The following is a 22301-nucleotide window of genomic DNA, read 5'->3' as shown; positions in this document are numbered from 1 at the left end:
TGTAACAAAAAAGTATTGTCGCCTCAAAATATAGACTAACATGGCTTTGATGTATTTTTCAACCACAGCCATTTTTTTCGCTAATTATTCAGGAATCCGACTTATTCCCTGTCGCTTATTTCAATTAGGCAAAACACATACTTACGGGATTTTAGTCAATAAATTATATTTTTTTGTGATAACCATAACAGTTATTTCTATTTGGAGTCCAATAACTCTTGTTGAGGTTTATTAACAGTTTCATATTGTTGGCAATATCAGCAAATACATACTTTTGGGCAAAATTAACGTATATAACATGTGAGTTGTTACACTGCATTTTCCAGTAGATTAAGTCCATATCGAATGCTACCGTGCACTTAATATGTTAAAATCATTTTTTACCATTTACAAAACAGACGGTAAAACAATGAAACAAACAACTGTATGTGCATCCATATTTAATTGAAACGAAGATCCACTTATCATCTCAGTTACACAGGGAACTAGCTATATAACTACACTTTAACCAATAAGAGAATTGTAGCCTTGCATCTTTTGGTTGATCCAGCCCAGGAAGGACGTGACTCGCGTGTAAACACCGGGCCTTCTTGCCTGGCCACATCCGTCACCCCAGCTTACCACGCCTGTGAACATAGGTTATATACTATTTATGGTGTAACTCATGTAAACGCCAGGCACCAATATCACGAAAATACTTAAGTCAAATCTCAAACTCATGTTATTTATGACATATACATAATTATCACAATTACTTTATATCACTATAATGTAATCCTGAAAACACCACGAACAAGTTCCCTGCACACCGGACAGTCAATTAAGGTGAATTAGCAGTGATGTAAAGTTACGTTTGGAATCCTCAATTCTGATGACGTAACCTTTATGAAATAACTGAATAACTGCATATAGAAATAGAAGCAGATATTGAGGTCTTGCACTTAGGTGACGATAAGTAACCCGCATCATCGCGACTATTCCTACTTTTTTAATGGTATGATTTATTGTAATTACCTTGTCATTATAAAAGAGCGCAATGAAATATACAAGTATACAATACTTTTCAAAGAGAACAAAAATTAAATAATAATCGTCAAACCGCGAATTTAAGACGAACTATTTCTAAGGCAGCATTAATCTAAATTACAACGCGTCAATTCAGAGGCGTAGCTAGGCATAAAAAATGTAGGCCTGATGGTTTTATGTGAGTTTGCGGACTTTTATATGCACATTAGACAGCCTTAATTGTATTTGCAATGATAACACTTGTATCAAGCAATAAGCCCTGCACGTAGTTTAAATAAACATCAAACTTTCTTTACACAAAACACACACGCTTTTGAGTTGTTCAAAGTGTTTGAGTAGCTGTTAGTCTTTATTGCACTATTCGGTTATTTAAATGTTGCCTATTTAAAAAAAAATAAGGGCAATATGTAGCTACGCCCATGGTTATGGATTGAAACGTACACAAATGCGTTTTTTATCTAGTAGACGTTTCACAAGTGGATAAATTGAGGAATGCAAGAAAAACATCGTTCGTGTTTCCGATCTTCCGATTTTGCTTAAAAAGTTTGTCTCCCGGGCACGCTACTAGGGCGGCAATATATCACAGTTATAAATTTTACATACATGCTATTTTCCATTCCCCATGCACAAGTTATCACATATATTTCTATCTAAATATTTTTATCATAAAAACAATTGGTAACAATTGGCTTTTTCACAAACAGCACGAAAAGATTACCACATGTTAATCATCGCAATTACTTTTACATCTATTACAAATACTATTTAGCAAATAGTTACCTGCTATTTCCCAAACACCATTTCTCTTACATACAAGTGGCCCACCGGAATCACCCTATAGTCAAGACATAATACACATCTATAAATGTAAAGAAAAACATGGATCTGAGTTAATATCACTTTTTCATTACATGTTTTTTTCTGTGATTATTAAATCAAATCAATAAACATAAAATAATATTTTACTGTTTGAAACAATGAAGTAACATTTTGATATTTGTATACTGTTTTGAAAAGGTTCCATTCTCTCATTCAATATAAACTTCAGATCGCACATGGTGGAATGCATTTTAAATTAAGTCATTTCCGAAATGATGTAACGTTCGCATACAATTTTGGTGATTTTTTTAAAAACTACAATGTCTGTAATTTGTATATCTTCACCTCGTAAAAAACCTCTACAGTAAATAAAGCTTTTGGTGACAATTATCCTCCGTTTTCAAAGAAATATGAAACACAAGGAAAATAAATAAAATAAATATTTTAGGAAGTCATTGTTATCCTATTAGGGCCCTCGCCATTTCGTTACTCGACTTTTAAAACTGTCCAAGATCTTGTTTGCAAAAATGTCGCATCTTCATTTTCTACTGTGTACTGTACTGTATCAACAAACTTCCTTAAAAAAGATGCACCTAAGTAAATGTCTCGCATATTGTTTTTAATTTGTACTTTACATAGTGAAACCTGTAGGAAGTCAATGAGACCAGATGCGACGGAAATAACTGTTTGTTTTGTCTCCTGAAAGACTTATTAAAAAGATGCATGTACTTAACTGTCAAATCTCCATTCTTTTTTATAGCGAAATCGAATGCAAACAAACACACACTAGTTTTTGAAAACAAAGTCCTACTAATTTAAAAACAAAATGCGAAAATGTAATAAACACATGTCGTGTTTGACCTGGCAAGCGTCTTGTCCTCCTGTTGACGTCACACCAGCACAGATGTTCGATGTGTGCACGTGACTTGAACCGAGGTAATAGGAACACTCATTGTTGGAGATGGTTCTCAAATTGACGTACTCGAGTTGGTTGGTAATTGGGGCGTGACCATTAGCATCTATGAAAAGAATGATGACACTATCAATGAATATATGGTTCGTCTTCGATAAGATCCATATGGTTTGTTGACACAATCGATAAAAAGGGAGGTCGTCATAAAAGATAATTGTTTAATATTGTTCTAAAATAAATGTTCAGTAGTTGGTTATGTATGTGTTAATGCGTGTTTGTTTTGAGTAATCTTCTCTGATGAAAAACGGTGTATACATTGTTTGCACCTTAAGACGCATACGTCTAGTGAGAATCATGCAATACCCTTCATGGTTCCTGTAGAAATATATATGTAGATTACAGGTTTGAAAGTCATTAACAAAAGGTGTGTCCAAAATATGTATATGTGGGGGCAGCTCTAATTCCTTGCAATACAGGAATGTTTGTCATTGGTGGATGTGTGAAGATATCAGTGAATAAGGAGCCGGGAGTCTATTTCAGTGCAATTGCACAAAAGCTAGCTTACGTTTATATAAAATACACCTTGATATGATGAATATAAACGTAATTGTTTGTTTTTGTCATTTACCGTAGTAGGTGGCGCCCCATCCGGAGACCGTGCATATGTCATTGGTGAATGAATCGGATTGTTGGGGCAGACAGGCCGGCCTTGCGTACCTGAAAACGTTTGGTACAATCATATCAATGTTGTTTTTTCTCCCACGGCCGTTTGCTAAAGTACACCTATCAATACTTAGCGCCATCGGGTGTTTGTATAAGTGTACCAATGTTTATCATCCAGCGGGGATTGAGTGAATAGCACCTTTTTATGATTTTTTCTCCACTGTCGGGCTTTTGAAAAATGTAAAATTATCATTTTGTTCCATTGATTTATTATTTATTTCTCCTTTGGCGGTTTTCTTAAGCGTATCAATATTATGCCCAAAAAGCATTTTATTAAAACCTATTTTTTGCTCAACCAGGAGTTTAAAAAGATATATTAATTAATATTAATTTGTTTTTCCTCCTTCGGCGGTTTGTGAAAGCGTACCTATATATGTTCTGTCCGTAGGCGACTTGGTAAAATGTATCACTTTATGTTTTTCCTCCTTCGTTGGCTTGTTAAAGTGTAGCGTACCTATCAATATTTTACTCAAATGGCGACTTAATAAAATGTATCACTTTATGTTTTTCCTCCTTCGTTGGCTTGTTAAAGTGTAGCGTACCTATCAATGTTTTACTCCAATGGAGACTTGGTAAAATGTATCACTTTATTTTTTCCTTCTTTCGGTCGTTTGTTAAAGCGTAGCATACCTATCAATGTTTTACTCCAACGGCGACTTGGTAAAATGTATCACTTTCTGATTTTCCTCCTTCGCTTAATTGTACATTTCAATGCTTCATCCAATGGCTGTTTGTTAAAACATACCTTTCGATGTTTTGATCTACCACAAGTGTAGAAATATGTATCAATTAATGTTTTTTCTTCATCAGCAGTTTTTTAAAGTGCACATATCGATGTTTGCTCCACCAAGAATTTGAAATTTTTTATCAATTAATGTTTTTTTCTCCTACAATCTTTCGCTACACCGGGTGTTTGGTAAAATGTACATCTGAATGGTTTGCTTATCCGAGGGTTTGGGAAAGTGGCATGATAAATTTCATCAACGGGACCTTGGTATGTTGAATATTGTTAATTTATAATTTGTTTAATGCATTGTTGTCATAAGTGTTTAAAGGTAACCGTTAACAAGTTATTTTACGTATTTCATGAAGTGATTAAATGTTTCCAGCGTTAAAATCACTTCATATTATAAACTGTTTCCGGTAACTTTTGGATCGTTCATACTGATTTGGCGAGAAAGAATTACTTTAAGATTTTCTGAAATGAAATGAAGTATTTGTTTAACTTGGAAAGAAATAATGAACTATTGGTGTAAATTTAAGTAATGGTTTGCGTTTTTGATGTCATTACCGGGGATATGAACGCAGAAGGGCTGGTTGAAGCATTTGAACCAGCCCAACTTCGTTTATACCACGATACTGACATCACTCACGTCATTTATTCCATAAATGATTTGCATTTGTGGATTGGTGTTGCAAAATAGATTAGGTTCCTGGACACGTCGTATTTTCACCAATAAATTAAGTATTGTAAGTCCTAGCAGGATGGATTGAAAACGAAAATTAGCTCTTGAGCAGAACATTTGATTAAATGATCAAACAGTACATTCATATCAGACTGAAGTATTAAACATTGAACAATGATTACCTTCATGATGTGATAAGATACAATGTTTTATGAGAACACATAATACATGTGTAAATAAAATAGAAAAAAATGGACAAGTACAGTAGCTGTGAAGATATATTTGTATAGAATGTATTTAATACAGACTAGTGTCAACAAGGTGCAGTAGCATATATGTATTTGTTCTACAGATGATGAGGTGTCGTTTATCGGAGCAAATGAATATGTAGGGCAATGCCAGTGATGTTATGAGGGAGTCAACTGTTGAGCTTATTTTTGTGTTTCTCATTTGTTGATTGCTTCCCTTATAACATAATAAATACTACCTGAGCTACACAATTCCATATTTCAAGTCCGCCATATGAGTTTACACTGGCTAAAATCAATTAACAAACAACTTTAAATGTTTTAGGCACAATGTAATTCTCTATCAGACACCCCACCTAAATATTGATTTTGATATCACGTGTACATGCAGTAAACACGCACTTCAGAGAGTTTGCAAATAAATGATTTTCACCTTTTGTATGTTCTCTATTTTGTAAAAGTTAAAGACCACATTAAAAACAAGATACTGATGTGCGTGAATGTGTTTCCTCCATAAAATAAGTCATTATTATTTTTTTGTTATAATTGTTTTTACATTCTCCCTTTATTGTTACTTTAATATTTGTGGTCATTTTCTGAATAAAGTAATTGTCATATACATGCATTGTGTTTTAGATATGCATGGCCCAGGTTTTTCTTTTATAGAGATGACGAAAGTTTGACCGGTTTATGATAAATTCATCTAACTTTTATCGACAGAAAATTAAAACCGAATGTAAATATTGCTCAAAAACATCAAAGAGCGATAACATATGAATTGAAAATCGGTTGAAGGGTTTTACCTTCCCGATATATCGATCCGTTTGCTCAGTTTGACGAGGGCGATGTCATTAATGTTTGTCTGTCCACCGATGAACCGCTCATGGGGATAAATGTGGGATGTGCTGACAATGTTGGTTGTGTAAATTGACCTTTGATCTTGAAGCCCTACACCGACTGACCATTGCGAAGCGTAGTTACCAAGCCTAAAATATAAATAGATAGATACTAACTACTCTAGCTTTATGTTAACACCTGGTAAGGGTTAATCTGACCCTTATAATTTCACCCGTATTAATTGACCTTTGGTCTTGAAGCCATACCCAAAATGACCATCGCGAAGAGTAAATTCCAAGTCTAAAATATAAATAGATGAAAACGAAAAGCACTAGCTATATATTAACACTTGAAAGAGTTAACCTGACCCTCACAACTTCATCCGTGTGGAATGATCTTTGATCTTGAAAGCCTACGTCAACTGGCCATTGGGAAACAAAGTTAAATAGACATAATAACAAAATTCATATTGTCCTAGCAAGACTTCAATCTTATACGTTGAACGTTTCCCCCATCAGCCAGTTGTATAAAACCGTTTATTTTTTTGTTTAGTTAAAGTTAATCGAAATGTTTTTGATTGGTCAATTTATATCCAATAAAACTGTTGACCAATCAAATCATTGAAAAGTTAAACCATTTACAAGTCTGAAAAAGTAATTTATGAAGAAGGGTAATGATGTTAACAGTTGATCTTTGACCAATATACTATCTCTGCATGCTAAGGATGGGTATCAAGCTATTCAAGGGCAATGATGCTTGTGTTCTTGTACCTACGGTCTGTAATAATGTCAACGTAACTGCCAAGTCAGAACATAACATAAATATATATGAACTATGCTGAACACGCCCTTTGTATGTATCGCATTTAGTGACACAACATCCGTTGACAATGTCTATTTTCTTTGAGTATCGAGTGCTAATGTAAAACTTCACAGCCTTGTCTGAAATTGTAACTGGTTAACAATTCTGCACAACGCTGAAACATATTACAAAATAATAATATACAATTAACAAGATCAATTTGAAAATAGCACAACAAACATATACCTAATATTAAATTAATTAATTGGCCATCTTGTTTATTTGTTTTTATCACATGTGTGAACAACGTTATTTCTGCTAAACATGGACCTTTTGATCTTGTATGCTTGTACAATTGCTTTTCCGGAAACTTTCTTGCACGATCACTCATGTTAGAAATGTCACACACAATATGTATCTACTAGTTTTTTTAGCTTATCAAAATTAATGTATTCATATTTTATAGAGCAATACGGCCAGCTTTGTTAACGGCTTCTGTGGATGCTTTCAGTTCGGACATTACTGTCTGGGACGGAAACACAGACATGGTATCATAAGTAGATATTGCTAATGTACCTGGTTAGTTGGTTCTTTCGGAAAACCAAAGTACATCCAAAGCGTGAAAACAGATTTAGTAACGTTGAGACGAACAGTCGGTAACAATGAGAGCGGAAAACTGCCAACGTTCAATGTAACACAACCTTACTGTGTACTTACTTCTCAAAGCAGTGAGCGGCTGTGACTACCCACTGGTCGCCAATAAGGGTACCACCGCAAACATGTTGTCCCAAGTAACGCATGGATACCTTAAAACGAATGATCAATAACAATAGCTAACACCTGTTTTGTTTGAAACGAATGTAAAAAAAACACACAACATTTTTATAATAATTTTCGTACGCACAATGTCACAAGTTGTAGGGGAAACCGGAATTTCCGTAGGAAACCCCCTTGTACAACTTTGCACCGATAAAAAAAATACTCATATGTGCCCGGACAAGGATTATAACCCAAGAAGCATTTCTGAAAAGTAAGTGCGCTAACCAGACAACCATATATGAAAGTGACTGTTGTCCTTAGTAGCACAGGGATACATACAAAGGAATATGTATCATAGACAAGTTATTGTGAGTACAATATTAACGCCTCAAATTCAATTCCGTAAATGAACCGCCTTTCGGCAGTTGCGTTTATCAATCGATGAACGCACCATCTTTGGATATGTTCAGATTGCAATTCATCGCATAACAATATATGAACATTTTTTATCTGGTTATTGTTTGTATTGTGTCAGCAGGTGCCGTAAAATATAAATAAACATTTTAGAAAGTGTTCAATTATGATACGTTAAATGTATCGTTGCCATAGATGTTTCAGTTTTACGTTCAAAACTGATTGGTTGATCTTTTCCCGCGTAATCGTGACGTCATTTGAAAAAAAATGTTTCCGGTTATAGTCGGGTCGTTCTATTTTCAGAATGGGTAAGAAAGATTTACTGAAAAGTTTTCTTGAAGAAATTAAGTACTTTTTAACAATTCTTGAATGAAATAATGCACTATTTGTGTAAAAATAAGTAATGAATTGCGGGATTGATGTCATTATCGGGGATATGATCGCAATTTGGCTAGTCAAAGTACGCATGGAGTCCTTCAGACCCCAAACACTGTCACCAGCCCGATTGCGTTCATACCCCGATAATGACAACAATCCCGCAATTCGATCCTTAAATGGTAACAACAAGTACAACCCCAATAACCATCAAATATACCAAAGCCCTGTTTCAAGGTACTATGATCGAGATCAAAGAAACACCATACAAGAGACACGCCACTGCATTACTACAATCATCAACAACTATCGGACAATCTGAAATGTTTAATTATGTTGGGGAAGAACCCTTGGTTAGGTCAGTAAAATGTACATTAGAAAATAGCTATAGACAAGGAAATTTTAAAACAGTGTATTATGTGAGTGATGTTTGTGCACGTAAACTGGTTTAAACCTCCAGTAAATTTACACTTTACTGACCGTTCAAAGGCGGTACCTAAGAATCCTTGATAAACATACCTAATTTTAAATAGTATGTATGCACTGTGCTGTTTGTAGAGTTCTGTGCTGTTCTTCCATGTTTCTTGTTTGTGATATTTGTTTTTGGCGTTTACACAGTGCCATTTAACCGGGTGTATGTTTAAATGATTAGCTACGGAGCTCGTTTCCGTAGTTTTTCACAAAAGTATTGATACTTGTAAATCGTTTAACATCTGTTTTTGATGATCATGTTGGTAACCCCAACATATATTCATAGTACGGTATTGCGATGTTTATGCTATCAGTGTTTGTTGTGTGGTAATGTTGTGTGTTTATCGATGTGTGTCTATTAGATTTAGACCATGTGTTTCTAAGCAAGGTCATTGTAAAAACTGCTTGTATCCGTAGTTTCCATTGTATTATCATAAGGACAGGTGCCAATACACGTGCTCAGTTCACCTGCTCAGAACATCAAAACACTTCGTTGTTTAATTGTTTCGTGTAACGTTCTTTGATTGAATTGCCCTATAAAACTATTTACCCATATATTTACATTTTCGCTTACTTTCCATATATTAATATCTTCGCTTACTGACCAAATATTAATATACTCACCTACTTGCCATTTGTCAACAAATTCACTCATTGGCTGTATATTAATTTATTCCACGACTTGCCATATGTTAACAATTTAGCTATCTTGCCATACATTAACAAGCTCACTTAAATGCCAAATATTAGCAAAAACATTCACTTGCCATATATCAACAAGCTCACTTTACTGCCAAATATAAGCATAAACATTCACTTGCCATATATCAACAAGCTCACTTTAATGCCAAATATAAGCATAAACATTTACTTGCCATATATTTACAAGCTCACTTAACTGCCAAAAATATAGCATAAACATTTACTTGCCATATATTTACAAGCTCACTTAACTGCCAAAAATATAGCATAAACATTTACTTGCCATATAATAAATAACAAGCTCACTTAACTGCCAAATACTAGCATAAACATTTACTTGCCATATATTTACAAGCTCACTTAACTGCAAAAAATATAGCATAAACATTTACTTGCCATATAATTACAAGCTCACTTAACTGCCAAATAGTAGCATAAACATTTACTTGCCATGTATCAACAACCTCACTTAACCGCCAAATATTAGCAGAAACATTCACTTGCCATATATTAACAATCTCACTTAACTGCCAAATATTAGCAATATCATTTACTTGCCATATATTAACAAGCTCACATAACTGCCAGATTTTTGCCATATATTAACAAGCTCACATAACTGCCAGATTTTCGCCATATATTAACAAGCTCACTTAACTGCCAGATTTTAGCATACACATTTACTTGACATATATAAACATACCCGCTAACGTGCAATATATTGTACTACTCAGTTATCTAACATATACTAGCCCTTAATTGGCATATATGAACATTCTCATTACTTGACATTTTTAAACATACTATTTACCTACTATATAAAGATACTCACTTGCGATAATTTAACATGTTATTTGACTTGCCATGTATTACATATTCACTTACTTGCCATATATTACACATTCATTAACTTGCCATATATAGGCATAATCACTTACTTGCCACGGGTATTCTCCATGCTGGGCAACGGTTCCTCCCACGATTTTGTGAGCTGTATTTCCAACAAGGGTTGTTCCACAAGTTCCAGAACTTCTGTAATATGTTAGAATCACGGATGATTATTTGTAAGCAACATATCTACTGTATGAGCTCTGTTGTCCTTCAAGTAACATAAATTTAGTAATGTAACATGTAAAACACTTGCGCCCGATTGATCAGAACTCAGATTAGGACCAAGGTTGATTACCTGAAAGAAGCTCGTCGTTCAATGACGACATAGAGTTAAAAATACCTGACACCATTACATATATTCCTTCCAACTACTGTGTGAGCTGTTTTGCCAACAACGTCTGTCTGACACTTTCTGGAGTTCTGTACTATGTTATGTTTTCTTAAAGAAAATCTCGATCAATGATGTCTAAGAACTCAAAAATCTGGTCGACATTTCACCTGAATCCCCTTCATCAATTTTATGACCTGTGTTTATCTTGAACTCAAAGGGGAATTATTAATAAATGCATGTACTGTATTTCTTCGGCAATTATGTGATAGTTGTGGTCATCGAGAATTGTTACTAGTACCGTTGTTTTAGCAAAAAGTTCGAAATAGTTGTTATTTGTTCTCAATCAACAACATATATTTCAATTTATTCGCGAATGCAACAAATTTGTCGCTATGTGCCCTGTGGACCTACAGCCAACAATTATGTAATTCGGATGAGTTTGAAGGGATATTCAATGGCGGTGTTGTCAAATGTATAGACCATACTTATCTACATCGAACATTTATTTCTCAATAATATTGCCTGTTTTATGTACAAATGCAACATACTCCTACGACAAAAGGCATACAGGTTCGTCCGCAAGTTTCGATGTTCTTGTCAAAGGTTTGAAACGTAGTATATATTCAAATATAACTTTGAGCAATTCATCCAACAATGCCATAAGCCAGTTAACATATCAAATGGTTCCACTAGTTCCCCAGAATCTGCAATATGCTAAAAGCATGTTTGTTCATCTCTAAGGCAGAATTTATTGTTGAATTATAGACTCACAAAATGTGGTTCCATTATGATTAAAACGATAATCGATTAGCTACGATCAAGGACGCAAATATTCAAGTGTATAATCTTGGAATCTATTTTGGCTTTGCGGCTGTATTGTTTTAGTAGAAAATTGGAATAAAAAAGCTTGTCTTTGTCTAAAGCTTAGCCCTGCAAACGTTATTTGAACAATATTAGACAGGTGTTCTTGTTTGTTCAATGTTAGGTAAAGTGGGTTACACGAAGGTAATGTTTCATATCACAGTTTTTAATGCATTAAAATTGAGAATATGTTTTTCTAATGCATGCAAAAAAATCGTTAACCGAAAAACGATTATATCCGATCATCGATTTTAACTATTGATGGATTTTCAATCCCTATTCTATCTCGGCGACAGTCATTTGTAGGCCAGCTCCGCCCCCACGGAACAATGTAGCCTGATTCAAGTGTAACAAGGAACACATTCAACGTTACTCAGAAGAAATAAACGAGTGGCTAGTACATATATCAACAAATGATAACTTTCATGATATGACACCAGGCACTCTTAATGATATTATCACAGGAGTTATAAAAGCTGCTGAAAAGCACCTTCCACAAAGCAAATTCAACAGATATACCAAACCATACTATAACCAGGACGTGAAAGCCGCACATACTAAAGCGCGAAAAGTGCGCAGGCAGTGGATGACAGAGGGGCGCCCTAGAGGAAGCCATCATATGTACTTCAGGTACTATAAAGCAGCAAAACGAGAGTTCAGAAGGTTACAGCGTACCAAGCAAATGGAATACGAAAATAAAGTGATCGACGATCTTAACACAGCGGCTGAACTGGATAATAAGCTCTTCTTGAAGCTGCTTCGCAAAGGAAATAAGAAGTCACCGGAACTATGTAGTGAACTCATCGTTGATAATACATTGTATTCGAATGAAAAATGAAAATGTAATTAAAGGGTTTCAAGGCTACTTTCAAAATGTCTTCAAAGTTGTTGAAATTCAGTCATGCAGAGATTCGAGTAAACTCGACGAGTTAGAAAATCACCTAAATCCTGCAGGTCCAATAGAAGTCCCAAACAATTTAACAGAAAACTTTCCCCACAAAGAGGTCAAAAGAGCGATAAAACTATTGAAAGAAAGAAAAAGCCCGGGTATAGATCATATACTAAACGAGAACGTGATACACGGAGGCGACGCCCTAACATATATACTAACGACCCTATGTAACAACATACTCTCCAGCGAAGTATGCCAAGCACGCTGGAAATCGAGCATACTGATTCCACTATATAAGGGCAAAGGAGAATCGAAAACAGGTCCGAATAGCTACAGACCTGTATCCCTTATGCCGTGCTTCAACAAACCCTTCGAAAAAAAATGTGCTAAGTAGACTAGACAATTAACTACAACACACGCATACAAAGTTCCCATCGCGTAAACAACAGGGCTTCCAGAAGAAACTAAGCTGCATAACAGCAGCCTTCAACCTACAAGAGACCGTATATCACCAAGTTGAAAAGAATAGCAACGTTTACGTCGGCATGCTGGACCAGAAAGCAGCCTTCGACTCGGTATGGCACCAAGGACTCTTCCTGAAACTTGGTCGACTCGGTATTAGAGGCAAACTTCTGCGTATACTATGATCTTTGTATAAAGACCTGAAGTGTGTTAAAAGACTAAACGGTGACATGTCTGAAGAGATAAACATTATGAAATCTGTAAGGCAAGGTGGGGTCCTATCAACGTTTTTCTACCTCGCTTATCTAAAAATGAACTACTTCACATTCTTGAAAAAAGCAACAATGGATGCTCAGTGCTTTCTAACAAGAGCAGTAATCCGATATTTGCTAACGACATATCCTTAATTGCGTTATCTCCCTTGAGTCTTCAACATATGCTGGACATAGTGTATCAATACTGCACTGAATGGAAGATAGCTATAAATGTCCTGAAATCTCTTGTCTTAGTGTTTACCAAGAAGCGAAATGTACCACCCGTTGGCATGTTATACGGAGATAAGTTCATTGAACAGGTAAACAGCGCAAACCATCTGGGAATAAGACAAGACTCAAACTTAAAGTGCAAAATTCGCATTGAGGAACACTGCCCAAAAGCAAAAAATGCGTTTTTCGCTATGTTCGCGCAAGGTTTACATCCTTACGGTCTTAACCCTTTTAGTTTCTATAAACCTTAACAAGAAAAAAAAACATGCCAATAATCTTATATGGCTGTGAACTGTGGAACAATATCACCAAATACGACATTATAACTATAAAATAACTGCAACATTTTATTGTTAAAAAGATACAAGGTTTTCATATCAGAACAAGATCGGATATGTGCGAGTCGATGCTGGGTGTATGCAACTTATTCTCTAACGTCATTATTCGAAAGCTGCTATTCCTGCATAAGCTCTGGTCGCTAGATAGTAAAAGAACCAGCAGAAATTTATATAACGCTATTTAGATTTCATATCAGGAATCACCAAGGTAACTCTTGGCTTTGTTCCCGATATATGCTACATACTATGTACATTCGGTCTCCATAGCTTTATTAACAACATTCTTCGTAATCCAAGGACGATTCCTAGCAGTTACGAATGGAAAAACGAGTAAAACAACTTGTCATCGCAAGAGAAACAGAGCTGTGGTCATACAGAACTTTGTCGGATGAGGACTTTTATTATTTCCGAGTACTACACCCCACATTAGCGCCCGCTATTATATACAAGGTATTCGAAAAAATACTGAAAAGGAGATAGAACTATTCGCATATAAACTGTTAAATCGTTCGTTTAAAACAGACACTGTCATCGAATGTTCTGTCTGCTCGCAAATGTGTTTATTAGGCGAGGAAGTTCATCGTGAACGAATGCACGAGTACGGAACGACTAAGATGGATATTCCTTTGTGAAGTCACCGAGCTGGACATTAACATAACCGAAAACTTATTGCACGCAGACGTCGAAACATTCTACCTCACTGTACTTGGTTCTCCAAGGAGCTATTTGAAAGACATGCATTCAGCCTTTCTGAACATATCCTTACGGTTTGCAATGAAATGTGTGGGCTACAAAGATGTATAATCACAAAGAACAATAAGTTACAATCCGCAAGTTTGAAAATGATTAATATCATAAACTTATGTCGTTGATTTTTGTTGCGTAAATATTAGTTAAGAAAGAACACATATACATGTTGTAAATAACAAATGGGTATGTGCGGATTTTGTATATAACAGTGTACATATATGTTGTGTTTTGTAGTATTGTGGTACTCCTACTGTGTTTTATAATCATCAACATTTGGTTGAAATAAAGATTATTGAATTGAATTATGTATTTCTTCCTTCTTAGTTCAAACTGATTCCAATTTAATGTTTTATTGCATAAATCAATAGTTTAAGTCATCAGGCGTAACTGCTAAATCTAAATTACTATGCGATAAACTTGCTGCGTAGTTCCAAGTAAGGTTCATATTGATTCCCAGTGAAATGTATCATTGCACTTTATATAACCTTATTGAATTAGGGTTTATTGCTGAATTAAAAATACTACGTAATCTACTTGCAGCGTAGTTTAATGTTAATACTTCCGACATTGTAAGCCGTCTATATATAATCGAGCCTGTTCCGATTGAGTAAACCCATAACAACATCCTCTCTGTTTAATCGATGTATATTTAAACATGGTGTACACAGAGGTTCACATTGCGTCATTGTACCTGTATATAAACATGACTAGAGACATATCTTTATTGAATGAATGAGGAGTGTTTAAAAAGTAAACATGCACAGCTTCTCACAGTTGTGTGTTTGAGGTAGGGTGTCTGTGTAAATAAGGTGTTTACGTTAGATGAATTTTAACAGAAGCATATTTTCCTTGAAAATGAGGAGTGTTTAAAAAGGTAAACATGCACAACTTCTCACAGTTGTGTGTTTGAGGAAGGGTGTCTGTGTTAATAAGGTGTTTACGTAACATGAATTTTAACAGAAGCATATTTTCCTAGAAAAAAAAGTGTGTTTAAAAAGGTAAACATGCACAACTTCTCACAGTTGTGTGTTTGAGGAAGGGTGTCTGTGTTAATAAGGTGTTTACGTAACATGAATTTTAACAGAAGCATATTTTCCTAGAAAAAAAAGTGTGTTTAAAAAGGTAAACATGATCAACTACTTACATTTGTGGATTAATTGGAGGTTTCTGGGGTATAAAAGGTGGTAAGATAATATGAAATTAGACAGAAGCCCATTTTCATTGCTCGAATGAGGATTGTTGCAAAAGTAAAAGTTACTCCCAATTAAGATTTACCGCAATTAATAATATTGTTTCGATTTAATAAAGACGAAAACATGTCGAAAACAATGGTTCTTATGACGATACCGAGTTTGATGTGAAAGATATGAGCGTACTACACGGTATTTCTTCCTTATGAGAATATAGTCGATTACAGTAAATCTTTTAGCATTCAACATCATCATTAGGTATTTTTTGCGCTTTCTGCTATTAAATGCAAGGTTTAAATCTTGTTGTCAGTAATTAATATTTTCCATCAATACATTATTTATTTAGTACTATAAGGTTACCAGTTAAAATTGATGTTGCTTATACATGTAAATGTATTAGTTTTGAATAAGAGTGTCAGATCAATATGTTATACCACTTACACTGGTGGATTGACAGGAGGATTTGTGTGTACATAGGGAGGTAGCGTGGTGGCGTGTGAATAGCTGTAGTAGCAGCACATCTGTTGAAACCCACAGTAGTTAAGGGTGTAAGTGTGACCCGCTGAACACGCGCCATTGAGCCCGCTGAATAGGTCGTAGCACGTGCCGTAGTACATGGATGTACAGACTGGAAATAATAGAGCACTTGTAATTGATATATTACTTTATACATTATTATAATATGAACGTTGAGCGAGTAAGCTGGTAAAATAGCGTATGCGGGTATAAAACATTAATTTATAAAGCCATGGGCCGTATTCAATAAGCAACTTAGTAAAAAATTCAACTAAGTAAAAATTGCCTTTTTTATAATTTAAATTTTAAGAAAACGAACAATATTTGTACACCATGAATATGTAATTAAGCAAGAAAATGGTCTAAACAATATATGCATATAAATATATCTGATGAAAAGAAGCAGGTGTTTAAAATAATTGATGTAAAAAATTACGAAATTCTCACTAAGTTGAAAATATTCACTAAGATGCTTATTGAATACTGCCCCAGATCGTGTTTAATAGAGTATTAGCACATTTTAACTACATTGAAATCTGAAGTGTGTTTATTAAGAAATATAAAATAGCAGAAACTAAATGACGACTATAGGCACATTGGCTCTCTTTTGAGACCAGCCCCAAATATCACGAAAATACTTAAGTCAAATCTCAAACTCAGTCTCAACATATTTTACCATATAGCATCAAAATTTATTAAAACACATATGTTTTTTACAGTTTTATAAGCGCATTCTTTCATAGAATATGCTGATAAAAGCCTTTGATCGAATTCCCATGAAAATAGATTCTACATGAAAAAAATGAATTTGCGTACATTCTGTATTCTTTATAAAATACTCAAGAACTAGTATATGTTTTTGCTTTAGAATTAGTTTCTTTGAAATATTGACAAAATCTTTTTATCATTATTTTCTATGAGAAAATAAGTTTTCAAAAAGTATAAAACATACAAGATTTTGAAGAATATTATGCTTTTATGTGATGAAATGAGTTGAGACTGAGTTTGAGATTTGACTTAAGTATTTTCGTGATATTGGGGCCAGAAGATTGGTACATATTTCAAGTGAAGAGCGCTAATGAAGAACTTGCAATAATTAAGAATAGATTTGAAAAAAAGAAAGACAATTCTCAAGTATAGATACTTGGTGAGTTGCGTGCTTCAGAAACAGTTGAACACCGTTAATCCGAAATCGTAGTGACCCTACAATTTACTTCGGAATAGCGGTGTTTCGGATTATCAATGTTCCACAAATGACAGCGTTCGCGAATTATAGATGACGTGAAATACTAAGTCGTGAAGATTGCAATGTCGGTTAAACGTTACCAATACGATACACTCGGTTAGAGTTATCTTTCGTATACAAAAATATTTGTTGATTTAGTGGGTAATAATTTACAAATAATTCATTATTATACTTCTTTATTAAAATAACATAAAACATTTCAAACTGAACTATCTTTACTTCACATCCATACATTATGTAGTTTAAAAGGTTCTATTTTAAATACAGCCATGCATAAATGATAACATAGCTTTACCCTATAAACCCTTCTCATTTTTCATTTTCGACATTTATTTGGGTGGAAATTGGCCATAGTTATTAAGGTAAGTCATGTATGGATTTCTTGTAAGATAAGCAGTAGGAATGGAATGAGTAGTAGTTGTAAAACAATATAACGTTCGTTGCATAGCTATGCTATTATATAAAGTTGATATAAATATTAAGGCACAGTATCTCAATCTTATCATTGATAAATACATGATATAATCATTGCACAATACCTGTTTAAATATGCTTATTCTATGATGTGATAGACAATGCTGCTGTACTAAAAGCTTTCCAAATACCTTATTATACGCATCGTCTCTCAAAAGACTCTATTCGGGTCAACGACTGACGCGCTTATAAACTAAAAGCATTCGAATCTACATTTTAGCCACAAAAGTAATTTCATTATACAGCATTTTTCATTAAAAAAAACATTGCTGGAAATAAAGATATATAGTGAAGGTTTTCCGAGCAGAAGACTTTTTATAAAAGCAAATTAAACATCTGTTCGCTATTGCGGCCATTTGAACTATATATTTATATGCTTTCATGGTTAATGTGTGTCGTGTGCTAACGGGATGTCTCTTTCACAAAATATGTTGAGTCTCGTTTCAAAGTAAAACGAGTGCCTTTTACAAAATAGTTTGTGTATCTGTATTTTTCTCAATGCAATAGCAAAACAACTAGTGCAAGGAGAGCATAGTTTCATTGTATAACTATTTAGTCGAAAACAATTTTGCATAACTTCGTGTCAAGATCACTGTAGAACTATAGATATTTAACTTTGTGACCGAATATAAATACGTAAATATGGCGACCGATCCGGCCAGTACGTACTTTTGGAGATAACATTTCAATAGATTATGAAACTTAGTGCATATAAATACTGTTATAGGGTTCAGTCATTACTATGTCATCAATAACTGTGTGCTCATCCACACAGAGGCAGATGGAAATTGACGATAAGAGAATTATGTGGCTATCATATAACCTTTTATGACCCAGTTTAAGGAATGTCTGGCCTGTTATAGTCAGCTTAACAGCCCCTGTTTTATGTCCCCATCATAATCATCATCATCATCATCATGGACAAGTAAAATAATGTTCATGCTGGTATTAAAAACACATTTATACAACGATTGATGTGCGGCCTCATGAGTGTAATATGTATTATTTCCCACGTGTTTTTCTATCAAATCAGATATAATTTTATGTATTTTTTAATTAAAATTACATTAGTTTACTTTACTTAGGTTGTAGGTATATTATGTTTTATTGTTGGGTAGTATTATGTTTGTTTAATAATTAAGAAATAAATATTTTGATATATTTAAATGTAAATAAATATCACGACTTAAATTTCCTTTTCAATCTTTGCTTCTCTATACACCATGGCAACTTACTACTGCCTGAAACAGTTTGTTAATATTTTTCATGTTATATCCACATTGTTTACAATATAAAAGTCTGCCTTTTGACAGCCAATATTTATGTGATTGTTTTCAGATTCTTAACTTTGTCTTAAGTTTAACTGTTTGAGTAAGGCTTATATGTGTAAATCATGTGATGGAAACACACCCGACTACTACCGCAAATTGGCACCTTTTTCACCCTTACTATTTACTAGCAGCATACAATAAGCACCAACAGCCATCTATATATTCTAAATTACATAGCTACAGCAGAAGAAACAGCTTCACAATTACTATCAAAAATGACTGAACTATAAAGTTTAAACTTTATGACTTAACAATCATACGTAAATGTAGATATGAAATAATCTTCTATATATCGCATAGAATGGATTCATTGGTTGTCATTTGAATACCTTTTAAAATGTATGGTTACCGTGGTATATCATCACCCGGCCTTAGACCATTATTGAATAATATTTAAAGGGACTATACACCAGATTGGCACCAATAAAAGTTTTTTTTCTGTAACGAATCTCTGGATAATTATCTAATATAATGCGTTACGCTTTGATTTCATAATTGTAAAAAAAGGTACCAAAATGTAAAACAAATATTGTGTCGGAGACCGGGCTCGAACCGGTGTCGCCAAAATTGCAGTCCAGCGTCTTAACTACTGGGCTACAAATGCTTACTCTAATTGGGTGACAGAATTAAGCTATAGACCTACCTCGGTTTATATCACGTGATAACTACGACTAGCCAATCACGCATAAGGGATGAATTCTACCTGGTAGACATACCAAGTAATCTTTTTTAATGGAAAAAAACGAAATCACTTCTAAACGCAAATAAATTGTAAACTATATAGTACTTCAGTTAGTAAGTTTCAATGCATTGTACATATCGATACTAAGTTTATGTCAGTTTTCGACAAAAAAAAATCTCGCTATTTCATCATATGGAGTACAGCCCCTTTAAGGGTTTTCTTGCTTATGAAAAACATTTAAGCAGTTTAAGTAATATGGTTCGTTGAGAAAATACCACAACTCTTTCAAGCCACTCCCGAACACGCTTTCGAGAAGTCTACAATGTGCCTTCGCTATTTGGATGTCAAATGGCAATAAATCAACAAATTGACAGTTAATAATAAGTATAACAAACTGTTTGCGTCCGCATATCCGATACTCAGCAGGGCGATCGCCAGAACACGTAGTACCATCTTCATACTTAAACTATCTTTACAAGACCGTATCTTTCTTCACAAGACCTTAACTTTCTTTATAAGACCGCCCGCGGTCACACCTGAAGCCTAAAAATGAGGAAAACCTGGGATAAGGACACGCGTTATCTTATTGTTACAGCACTGTTCCACATTTGGTACTTTATGAGGATATTGTCTTAAATAAGGCCGGGCTACTGTTGACTGCCTAATTTCGCTAGAGTTTTGATTTTAGCGACATTTCTACAGTCTTGGAGATTGCAAATTGCGTCGCGAAGTTATGAATTTTAATAAATTGACAATCCTTGCTAAAACCTAATAAAATAAACACTGGCTTTTTGTATAAATGGTAAATCTTTATCTAAAACAAATTTGATAGAATATGGCTGAAGTACATTTTCTTTTTATCGATATTGAAAAAGAACTGATATATTCTCTTTTATTCCACTTTTCAGTGATTTAACATATGATATAAGTAACATGACATACAATGTAGTTAATAATATAAATAATACATGTTCAAAAAGTACATTACTTATACATATTATATAGTTGTATGATTATTTACAAATGATTGGTTATAATGATTGAACCAACCTTTCAAATTTTGCATTCAATATGTACACGCATGCATACTGTATATTTACCCGTCATATAACTAAGAGCTTATCGAAAACGAAAAATAAGCATTTAGTGGCAGGTTTAAGATGTGTATGTTAGGGTACTTATGCAACAAAATGCAAGCAATATTTTATCACACTTACACACTATTATTTTTATTGTACAGACTGATAGTGTCGTGAACAAATTTGCATGCTTTTTTAAGAAACTTCTTAAAAGTTTTCTTCGGGAGACTGAAAGCAGTGATGAAGTTTGGCTGGAAGAGTGAGCGCATTAGATATTCCTTATCCGAATTTACCAGCAAGGTATATATGTGCTGACCGCATAATGTTTTAGTTTCGTGTAGAAAAGTTTTTCTGAGGCTGCCAGTTTTTGAGCAGATGATAATGGTATGTATTATAATATCACTTGTTTCAGTTTTGCAGAGTTTACACGTTTATTCGGGTTGAAATTGTCTGTAAACTAAGGCATTTCTATGGCTTATATATTTGAAATATATACCAAATTCGCGAAATCAAAATGAAAGACCTTAAAGTGGCACTCAAAATCAATGCATACACATGTAAAGCAAACATAAATTTTGGGTGATACACCCTCAACTACTTACTCAATAATGCATTTATGGAAAATATTAATTACTATTAACAATATTATAACTGTGTATTTAATAGCTGAAAACGCAAAAATAATAAATGATTGGTGAATGCTAAAATATTTACTGCGCTTTACTATTACCATATAAGGAAGTAATACCGTGTTTTCTGCACATTTCTTTAAAAATAAACTCAGCATCCTTCAAAAGAACCATTGTTTTTGACATTTGTTCATGTTTTTTTATTTTTTTATTTAAACAATTGTATTATAGATGCACTCTTACTCCCAAATAAGATTTAACACAATTCATAATACTATTTTAATGTTCAAAAAGGATGAATAAATGTCAAAAACAATGGTTCTTATGAAGGATAACGAGTCTACCTTATGAGACTATAATAGACCACAGTAAATCTTTTAGCATTCACCAATCATTTAATATTTTTGCGCTTCCTGCTTTTAAATACATGGTTACAATCTTGTTATCAGTAATTAAAATTTTCCATTAATGCATTATTTAGTAAGATGTTGAAGATTTATCAGTCAAAATTTACGTTTGTTATACTAGTAACAGTGAATTATTTGAATCTAGAAAAAAATATTAAATCTAGAATGCTTAGACCAAGTTGAGATTGATATCTTATATCAACACAGTGCATAGACTCTATACACTATATGGATATGCTCGAT

General features: G+C 34.0%; 1 protein-coding gene across 1 annotated transcript; it reads right to left on the bottom strand.

Moving 5' to 3' along the window:
• Nucleotides 1-504: 504 nt before the first annotated feature.
• On the bottom strand, nt 505-20396 carry LOC128221423 (chymotrypsin B-like). The gene is made up of 9 exons (XM_052930035.1): nt 20339-20396; nt 16136-16322; nt 10433-10526; nt 7491-7579; nt 5939-6121; nt 3387-3475; nt 2707-2864; nt 1807-1861; nt 505-626 (listed from the first exon to the last, which is right to left on the bottom strand). Exons 1-9 carry the CDS (start codon nt 20394-20396, stop codon nt 505-507), a joined length of 1035 nt encoding a protein of 344 aa, XP_052785995.1.
• Nucleotides 20397-22301: the final 1905 nt, after the last annotated feature.

This window comes from Mya arenaria, chromosome 16 (genome assembly GCF_026914265.1).
Source record: "Mya arenaria isolate MELC-2E11 chromosome 16, ASM2691426v1".
In the NCBI taxonomy this organism is placed as follows: Eukaryota; Metazoa; Mollusca; class Bivalvia; order Myida; family Myidae; genus Mya; species Mya arenaria.
The sequence above is the reverse complement of the archived record's forward strand: the minus strand, read 5'-3'. Positions and strand labels throughout refer to the sequence as shown.